The sequence below is a fragment of the Perognathus longimembris genome, chromosome 22 (assembly GCF_023159225.1).
Source record: "Perognathus longimembris pacificus isolate PPM17 chromosome 22, ASM2315922v1, whole genome shotgun sequence".
NCBI lineage: Eukaryota > Metazoa > Chordata > Mammalia > Rodentia > Heteromyidae > Perognathus > Perognathus longimembris.
The window spans coordinates 9,430,528-9,440,602 of NC_063182.1; the positions used below are offsets into that span (position 1 = coordinate 9,430,528).

The 10,075-nt window shown below is 44.6% G+C and overlaps 1 protein-coding gene across 4 annotated transcripts in view; it reads right to left on the reverse strand.

Moving 5' to 3' along the window:
- The window catches only part of Kdm3b (lysine demethylase 3B), a 73,833-nt gene extending 67,319 nt beyond the window's left edge, over nucleotides 1-6,514 (reverse strand). For all 4 annotated transcript variants that reach the window (XM_048331063.1, XM_048331062.1, XM_048331061.1 and 1 more), the window contains exon 1: nucleotides 6,287-6,514. In XM_048331063.1, the coding sequence (XP_048187020.1) occupies nucleotides 6,287-6,478 (192 nt within the window). In that variant the 5' untranslated portion in view covers nucleotides 6,479-6,514. The remainder of the gene's footprint in view (nucleotides 1-6,286) is intronic.
- Between the last annotated feature and the right edge of the window lie 3,561 nt (nucleotides 6,515-10,075).

Genomic DNA, 10,075 nt, shown 5'->3' on the forward strand with positions numbered 1-10,075 from the left:
AGGCTGGCGCAGAAACAAAATTCTCCTGACCCTTGCATTCTCCAGATCTCCAGTTTCTTGCAAAGCTGCAATGACAGCTATGTATTACCACTGTGCCCAGCTATCAAAAATGTTTAATTAGGGCTGGGATGTAGCTCAGTGGCCAAGCACTTGGCTAGCAAGCGCAATGTCCTGGGTTCGATCCCCAGTACTAAAGACCACAAAAAAAAAGTACAGTTAAAATGTTTAATTAGAAATAAACTATGCAAGCTGGGTACCAGTGGTGGCTCATGTTTGTAATTCTAGTTACTCAAGAGAATGAGATCTGAGGCTTGTGGTTTGAAAGCAGCCCAGACAGGAAAGTCAGTGAGACTCTTATCTTCAACTAACTTCCAGAAGAGCCAGAAATAGAGAGGTGGCTCAAGTGGTAGAGCACTAGCCCTGAGCAAAAAAGTTCAGGCCCTTGAGTTCAAGCCCCAGAACTAGCACAAGAAAAAAGAACTATACAAAATACCTGAGTACCTAAAAACTTTAACTGTGGCTCCATGTTTCAAAAACAAGCCTGCTGGTATAAGGATAGAGTTAAGATGTTAAGATAAGACTTGGAAGTGCTCACAACTAAACAATATACATTTTTACCAACTAATCTTACTTTTTAAAGCTCTCTCAGAATTCAACATGTTGTTTACTTTTAGTAAGCACAAAAGAGGTACTATTTTATAATCACTTTTATTTCACTTTTGGAATTATAAGAAAAGAACATTTAGGATAAACATTTTAGAAGCACAAACTCCATTTCAATTAGGGGTGAAATTCTAATTTTGAACATAGGTGGAGAATAAGAACGGATTGTACATTAAAAATATGGTACTATTCTGAACCTGAGTTCAATTACATTATCTAGAAACAAAGTATAGAAGTATTTTATAGTTAGCCCACTCTACCCTGAGATAAAGAAGAAAGAAAGGTGGGTGTAAAAAAACAACAACACACACACACAAAAGAACTTTAGATACAGTTTCATTCCTCTTGGTAGGTTTCCAGATGGAAGTAACAGGATACTAGACAGTGATACAATTATTACATTATCTGGAATCAAAGGAAAAAAAGCATTTTAGAGTCCATCTTTTTCTGATAGAGATGAAAGATTAAGGGATAAAAAATTAAGGCAGAGGGCTGGGAATATGTAGAGTTCTTGCCTTGCATGCATGAAGCCCTGGGTTCGATTCCTCAGCACCACATACACAGAGAAAGCCAGAAGTGTTGCTGTGGCTCAAGAGGTAGAGTGCTAGCCTTGAGCCAAAAGAAGCCAGGGACAGAGCTCAGGCCCTGAGTCCAAGCCCCAGGACTGGCAAAAAAAAAAAAAAAAAAATTAAGGCAGAGACAGGCACTAGTAATTCACACCTGTAATCCTAGCTACTCAGGAGGCTGAGCTCGAAGGATTGTGGTTCAAAACAAGCTTGGGCAGGAGATTCTTATCTCCAATTAACCACCTGAAAACTGGAAGTAGAGCTGTGGTTCAAATGGTGGAGTTCTAGCCTTAAGCAAAAGGAGCTCAGGGACAGTGAGTGCCCAGGTCTGATTTCAAGCTCCACAACTGATTTAAAAAAAAAAAAAAAAATTAAGGCAGATATGCTTTCATTCCTCTAGTAAGTTCTGGGCAGCTGAGAAGCTACACTTACAAAACCTTTTAATTCAAGTTTTTCTGCGAGAAAAGAATATTTTTGTTTAATAAAATTGTTGCTGGCACACACACACACGGATACTCACTAGGAAAAAAAAAATTAGAAGCTCAATTTCACATGCCAATTTATTGAATATTCCAGATGGATCAAAGATCCAAAGATAAAAATAAATGAAAATATTAAAAAGATTTAAAGATTATCCATAAAGGTTTTAAGCTGGGAGAGTTGTTTTCAAATAAGTCAGGCAAGTTTCTGAAGTAGTTTTCCTCACGCCATTTGAAAAAGCCTGAGAGTTATGAAGACATAAAAAGTGTCTTTCTTCTTCTTCTTCGTGTGTGTGTGTGTGTGTGTGTGTGTGTGTGTGTGTGTGTGCGCGCGTGTGCCAGTTCTAGGTTAGGTACTCAGAGGAGGGTGGCCTTAGGCCCGCCTTTGGTTTTTCCCTTAGGGCAGAGGCTCTACCACTCAAGCCACACCTCCAGGTTCAATTTATTTGCTGGTTAGTTGAGGACTGAGTCTAGTGGACTTTTCTGCCTGTGATGGCTTTGAACCAAGAAGCTCAGATCTCAGCTTCCCAAGTAGCTAGGATTACAGGCTTGAGCCACAGGTATGAGCCACTAGTGCATAAATGAAGGAAGAGGAGGAGGAAGAGAATAAGGAAGAGGGAGAAAAGGAGAGGAAGAGGAGGGGGAGAGAATGGAAAGGAAGAAATGTAATGTCAGTACAGAAAGTAGTTATGAAAATGCTATGTACTATTTTTCACCTATCAGATTGGCAAAAACGAAGCACTGATGACATCTCTGATGAAGAGGGGGAAAGAAATCAAGCACTGCACGCACTGTTTATGAGAGGATGCAGAGCAGGGCACCCGTCAAGGATGAGAAATTGAAGGGTGGATGAATGAGTTTCTGTAGTGATTAAAACATATTTCTCAATTTTAGGCTCCATTAACAGCCTTCTCTTAAATACTTCGTTTTTTAAAGTTTCAGCAAGGCTTTATATTAGTGTAATAGAAAAAAGTAGGGAAAATGGGGGGGGGGAAGGGTAAAACATTTCCTGCTCTCTAGGAAATAGGAGTAAAATTACCAAAAGATAAATGTTCAAGTATATTAATGGTAGTATTGTACTAGTGTCTCTCTGCCCTCCTCCCCAAAAAAACCTTTAAATAACTTGAATGTTCACCAAAAGGAGGAATGAGTGAATGTTATATTGATTCTATAAAATATAAGGAGGTTATCAAAAATTATTATTATGAGTGTGGCTCAGTGCTAGAGTACTTGCCTATTTGCGAAGCCCTGGAATTCACTTTCAGCAAGAGAATGACTGTGTTGGGTCTTAAGATGAATAGCTGAGGGCTGGGAATGTGGCTTGGTGGTAGAGTGCTTGCCTAACATGCATGAAGCCCTGGGTTCAGTTCCCCAGTACCACATAAACAGAAAAGGTCGGAAGTGGTGCTGTGGCTCAAGTGGTACAGTGCTAGCCTTAAGCAAAAGAAGCTCAGGGACAGTGCCCAGGCCATGAGTTCAAGCCCCAGGACTGGCGCGCGCACGCACACACGCACACACACACACACACACACACACGATGTATAGCTAACCATGATATACTGCTAATATTTTTTAAGGCTGGCTGCTAAAACAGCATTTTTTTGTGCTTTCATTTTTTTGTCAAATATTTAAGGTAAAAATAATGTATTCTTTTTTGTTAAGTAGAGCTGGTAGAGGATGAAGATTTTTGTTTTTTTTCCATGTATACAGCTTTGCTTGACATTTTGCAAATCGTTTCCTTTTATAACAAAAATGAAAATCCATCATTTTGGGGCTTGTATGTTCATCCACTATAGCTACACATGTGAAGGTCCAATAATGATTTAGGAACATAGAGTACAATCGAGTTAGGAAAGAAAACTAGCAATAAATGTACACAAATACATACACCAATTTTGCAATAGGAATTTTTTAAAGTCTTGTTTTGAAAGGCCAAGAGGTACAAGGGGGAAAAAAAACCTTTTATACTTGGCTAAAAATCTCAATAGGTACTTACCAGGATATATTTGCTATTCAAGATATCTACCTAAAAGAGTCTTAAGAACAAAGCAACCTAACTTTCATAATCACATCTTAACGCAGTACATTGGTATTGTTTAAAAAAACCCAAACAACTCTTATCAGTACTATATTCTGAGACTTCTGGATCAAAAAAGTATTTAGAAAGAGGTTATTAGTAGAGCCTAAAATTGAGAACTGTATTTTCAATCACTTCAGAAACTCATTCATCCAACCACCAATTACTCATCCTTAACCTGGGAAGCCCTGCTACACATTACTCAAAGCCAAGCGTGCCTTAAAACATCTTAAATGTAACTGAAAGAAAAGCTGCCCAATCACAGGCCAGCTGCTTGCAAACTCCACCCTTGAGTACAGGAAGAACACTTTTGATTGGAGGATAGTTGTGTTTACTACAGTGTGTGGTGCAAATTGGAAAGGTCCACATGCCCAGACTCCAAAGGAAATCTCATCAAAGAAAACAAGAAAATAAAACAGTAAGTTCTAGTTATTGTCACGAATAGAACCTCAGAACATAACAATTAATAATTCTGCAAGCTAGTTAAGAAAATCTAAGGAAACTTGAGTTTTGTTGTGTCTCTTTTCTTACCTATGTTTCTAGATAAACGTACAAGACAAGCATAAATTTATTCTCAAAGCCCAAACTTGCCTTTGCTTCTATATCCAGACAGCATCATGCCAAACTTTCAACACAGGTTTAAGAACTTTGCTTTAGTAATCATTGCAACTTTTAACTTGGTTTGAGAACCCAGTTCCATGGGCTCAATAGTATTATCATTCAGGATTTAGTTTAGACAATGTTCAGCATCTCAGTGAGCTTCAAAACTCTGTGCCTTTGGAGTCCAGACAACAACAAAGTGAAATGGTAGCCATTTCAGGTGCAAAGCTCATTAGCAATTCACACAAAGGAGCAAAGAACCAGTGAAAGAAATAGAAAACAAAACCTCAACCAAAAAGCTAGGGCAGACTATACTTCAGGACAACACACACACACACACACACACACACACACACACACCCTCTCAAATACGCAGTTTCCAAGAGTGAATTACTATATCTAAGGTCATTCTCAACGGCCCCCCCCCAGCCTTCTAAAACAAGCGCAGAGGCATTTAGATTCAAATCCTTGTCTTAATAATCATTATCCTTACACTCATATCCATGGATGGTTTAAAAGGAAAAATACGATTTTGCCCCACTAAAACCTCCTGAATGCCCTAGCAGCCTTTCTTATACAGCATGGAAGAATATCAAAGCAGCGAAAGGCAAGCAGAAGCCAGCTACAAGTCTACCCAGAAAGGAAAAAAAGAAAAAGAAAAAAGCAGTCTAACACTGTTGATGAAAGAAAAATGAACATCAGAAACCTACAGGACTTCAAATCTCACAAAATACATTACTATTTAGTGAATAAAATGCCTGCAGTAACAAGTTCTTCGAGAATATTTAGGTTCTGCCTGCTGATCTATATTAAATTTCAAAAGACTCTCCCACTCCATTTTTCATACCCTTACCTCACCAGAGTATCTAACAGGGCTGCTGTTAGAATGGGGAACTACAGAGGCTTGCCCCAACTCAGATATTTCTGCCCCCACATTAGCAAAATTAATACAGCATAATCCCGAATCCCAGTAATGAACTACCTGAATCACAAAACACAACTGCTAAGCCTGCAAAAGCGGCCAAGCTCCAACACAAAAAGTTTCCAAACAAAACCTTCCCGCCCCCCCCCCCCACCGAGCTTTGAGGGAGTAAGTAGCTCAGCTGGGTGCAAAAAGAGCACCCCCGGTTCACCCAGCAGCCGCATCACTGCTCCCAAGAAAAGATCTCCAACTTATCAACAAAAAAAAAAAAGCCCCAAAGGCAGCTCCGGGTCACCCCGAAGTGCAGATCGGGGAGCTGCAAAACAGTCCCGAGAGCTGGCCTGTCGGGAGACCATGGGGCCGAGCCCTGCGCCGACGAGGAAGTAACTGCCAGATTAAAACAAAACAAAACAAAAAAAAAACCCGAGCCCGGGGAGCTTTTCCACGGCAGGTTCGGTGCCTCCCACCACTGCCCCGATTCCCGCTCCACCCGCTCCCACCCGGGGCTTCGGGGAGGACAGGAAGAGGGCGCGGGGCTCCGGGCGAGCCTGGGGATCGATCGCACGTCCGCGTCTTCCAAAGGGGGGGGGGAGGGTAGGGGCAGCGCCGGCGGAATCCTGCCAGGCCCGGGCACCTCGGGTTCGAGCGCTCGTCCCGAGGCGTGCGGGGAGGAGGCAGGGGGAGACGCTGAGCAAAGGGGCGCCCAGGAGGCGGGGCCTGCCGGCTACCAGCAGCAGCTCCTGGCACCCTGGCCGCCCCCCCCCCCAGGAGAAACCGGGGCGCGCACCCCGACGCGGAAGCCATGCCGGCCACAGCTCAGGTGCCGGGGTGCCCAAGTGCCGGCGGGGGGCGCTCCGGAGATCCGGGGGCGCGGAACTGGGTCACCCCCGCCACACCGCCCCCTCACAAAGGCCCCCGGGGAGGCGGCCCACAGGCCCTGCAGCACCGGACTCAAGTGCCCGCCTCAGCCGCCACTCACCGCTAGGTCCTGGGGCACCGCCCCGCTCATGGCCCGCACCGTGCCGGCCCGCCAGGCCCGAGTGCGCAGCGCAGGCCCTGGATCTCCTCCACACGCCACCGCTGCCGCCACGGGGGCCGGAGCCGAGGCCGCGGTGTCCGCGAACAGAAGCAGCAGACGCTTGCCCACCGGGGAGGCCGCCGCGTCCGCCATCGCCAGGGTCAGCCAGCCCCGCGTTCCCGCCCTCCTCCTCCCACCACCTCCGCCGCCGCCGAGCGCCCGATCCGCCCGCAAGGCCTCCCTCCGCACCACCCGCGGCCGCCGCTCCCCCCCACCCCCCCCCAACAGCCACCACCAACCACCGGCGCGGCGCAGCGCCCCCCGTGGCCGGGAGCGGAGCCGCAGCCCGGGCCCGGCACAGCGCCCCCCGCGCTCTGGAGCGGGGCGGCAGCTCCGGGCCCCTCGCAGCGCTCCGCCCCAACCTCCCCAGGGGCTGCAGTGCCCCCTGCGGTCGGGAGGGGAATTGCAGGTTCGGCCTGGTGGTGGGGAATAGGTGGGTCCTTCAAGTCCTCTTGTCACCACCCCTGGTACCACCCAGACTTATTTCAGAGGGTCAGTATACGTTGAGAAGATTTTCGCACACTTCATTTCAACACCAAAGACTTAGGGAGGTAAGGGAAAAGAGGTACCTAGGTGCCAGGGTATACCTAGATGGTAGATGTTTTAAGCTAAGTTAGCAACCCTAATAACCCATTGATTTTCTAACCTAAAAATTAGCCCCGCCCATCCCTTAATCATCCTTTGGGAAATTTTCTCCTCAGTGGTTCATGGAACACAATTATCTTTCTTCTCACTGGCCCATAACGTGGTACAACCCCATTGTGTACTGCTAGTACTTCATAAATCCCTTTCCAGTTGGCCAATGCATTACATCCATTAGGGGTGACAATGCTACTTTGAATTATATGAAGGCCAGCATGCCTCCAACATCTTGATATTTTACATTAAACCCTCAGAGTTTCTTCCCTTTCCTAGTCTGCCAGTGTTATATTCTTAAGTCTACAGTATTTCACAACGTAGGGGACTTACAAAGAGAACAGTAGTAAAAGAACTTTTTTCTCTGATTTGGTGGCACTTCATCTTACCATGGAAGTGTTGGGATGGAAGCCAAGGAAAAGTCCCTTAACTCCGAACTGAACTAATCTTACTGGTGTGGGACCATTTCTTATTAGAAAATGAGGCTGTACAAAGGGAAGATGCTGAGATTTTTGCTAGTTATTCACAACAGACAATGGGAAACCTCAATGGATGTTGGTATTGTCAGACTAGCACATTTTATGGCCTATGGATGCAGAGATTGAGCATATACAAAACAGACACAAACCAGAGTAAAGGGTCTAGTAATAAACTGTGACTATTGCTCTAAAAGTGACTTTCTTTCATCCATCTGCCCTATAGGTAAGAAGCTATTTTTTTTTTCTCCAAAGCTTCAGTGCCTACTCAGTTATCTCCTCTCCATCATATCTATACCCTTTACTACTTTGCTTGTGGCAAAGGCTGTGGTCAGAGATACCAACTACCAACTTTGAAGAACACAACATCTAGAAAAGCCTAGGAAACACCAACAAAACATTCCCTCCCTATTCTCATGAACTCTATCTTCCACAGTCAACCTCAAGCTTGACTCAGAATATTCCTTGGGATGAGAAACATCTCTGAAAGAATATGTCCTATAAATTGTAGTTGGAAGAAAATAGTATGAATCCATACAAGACTTGTCTTGCAGCTTTTCTAACAAAATTAACTGCTTAGGTATTCCCCTATATGAGACTTCAATAATTGTTCTGGTGTCTAAAGCTGTTTTCTAACAGCACCAGAGAAAAATCTCAGGGATGGGAAGGGCAAAGGAGAAATTTATTCAAATATAGCAAGCACTTATCATGTGCCAGAAACTTTCCAAAGTGTTGAGGACACAATGTTGAGTAAAACAAAACTCCTACCCTCTTGGAGTTTAGTGATGAGACCTCAAGAATTAAAAATTGTTGGGGCTGGGAATATGGCCTAGTGGCAAGAGTGCTTGCCTCCTATACACAAAGCCCTAGGTTTGATTCCTCAGAACCACAAATGTAGAAAATGGCCAGAAGTGGCGCTGTGGCTCAAGTGGCAGAGTGCTAGCCTTGAGCAAAAGGAAACCAGGGACAGTGCTCAGGCCCTGAGTCCAAGCCCCAGGACTGGCAAAAAAAAATTATTACAGAGGATCTTAAAAATAAACACAAAAAAATCCAGCCAGGTGCCAGTGGCTCATGCCTGTAATCCTAGCTACTCAGGAGGCTGAGATCTGAGGCTCACAGTTCAAAGCCAACCCAGGCAGGAAAAGTCCATGAGACTCTTACTTCCAATTAACCACCAGAAAATCAGAAGTGGCGCTGTGGCTCAAGTAATAGAGTGGTAGCCTTGAGCTGAAGAGCTCGGGGACAGCTGTGCCCAGGCCCAGAGTTCAAACCCCCTAACAACGACAACAAAATCCAATTATAGGAGTCTAGTTCAGTGGGAGGCCACTTGTCTGGCATGTGCAAGGCCCTAAGGTTTGATCCTAAGCACTTAAAATAGCAACAAAACATATATACAATAAAAAAAAATCTATAGAACTCGGGCCCTGGAGGTGGCTCACACCTGTAATCCCAGCTACTCAGGAAGCTGAGGTCTAAGAATCACAGTTTGAAGCCAACCTGGGCAGGAAACCAGAAGTGGTGCTCTGACTCCAAGTGTAGAGTGCTAGCCTTGAGCAAAAGAGCTCAGGGGCATTGCCTAGGTCTGAGTTCAAGCCCCATAACCAGCAACAAGTCTATAGAAGTCAAAGTCATTTTAGGTGTTCAGTTTTCCCATACTACACCAGTAGATAAAACTGAATAAAAAGCTCTAATTCTAAGCCTTTTAAACTACATTCAACTGCCCTATCCCATCTCCCAAATCCCTCCTTCCTGACAATTCTTTCTAGGACATCTTTTCACCCTCCCAAAGGTTTCCATCCCAGGTAGGGAAGCCAATCCTGCTGGGGCAGGAAAGTCTGTGAGACTCTTATTTTCAATTAACCACCAGAAAATGGGAAGTGGCACTGTGGCTCAAAGTGGTAGAGCACTAGCCTTGAGCTCAAGAGCTCAAGGACAGCACCCAAGTTAAGTTCAAGCCCCATGACGGACCAAAAAAAAAAAAAGAGAGAGAGAGAGAGAAAGAAAGAAAATAAAAAGGAATCTTGAAGTGAATCTTGGCTCAAGTGGCAGAATGCTAGCCTAGAGCAAAAAAGCTCAGAGACAGCATCCAGGCTCTAAATTCAAGCCCCAGAACTGATATTAAAAATAATAATAATAATTTTTAGGATGGAGAAGTTGCCTTGGTCTTTAGAATCTAACTTTTGATAATTAAATTTTCATCTCTTCAGAAAGGGACCAGAGTTCAGGCCATCTGCAACCCAAAGCCTATAAACCAATCTAGATAAGTTTCTAATTCAGTCATAAAGCCTTTCTCAGGGAACTGAAATGTATAAATATTTGACTTTACTTGGCTAGAAGTGAAAATGATAGCAAGAAGGAAGAAACAGGTGTTAGAGCCAGGGAAACAGACACCAAACCAGATCTGCAGAAATAATGAAGGCCTTGGATGAAGCTTGCTCCACGGGATCTGATCTGCTGGGCCTTTAAAGCACCTAGGGACCAGACACTGCCATTCTGAGGAGCCTAACCACGGCTCAGCGAGGGGGGCGGGAAGCTTGGGGGACTCCCTGCTGCTTATCTTTCTCTGTGGGAAAGGGAA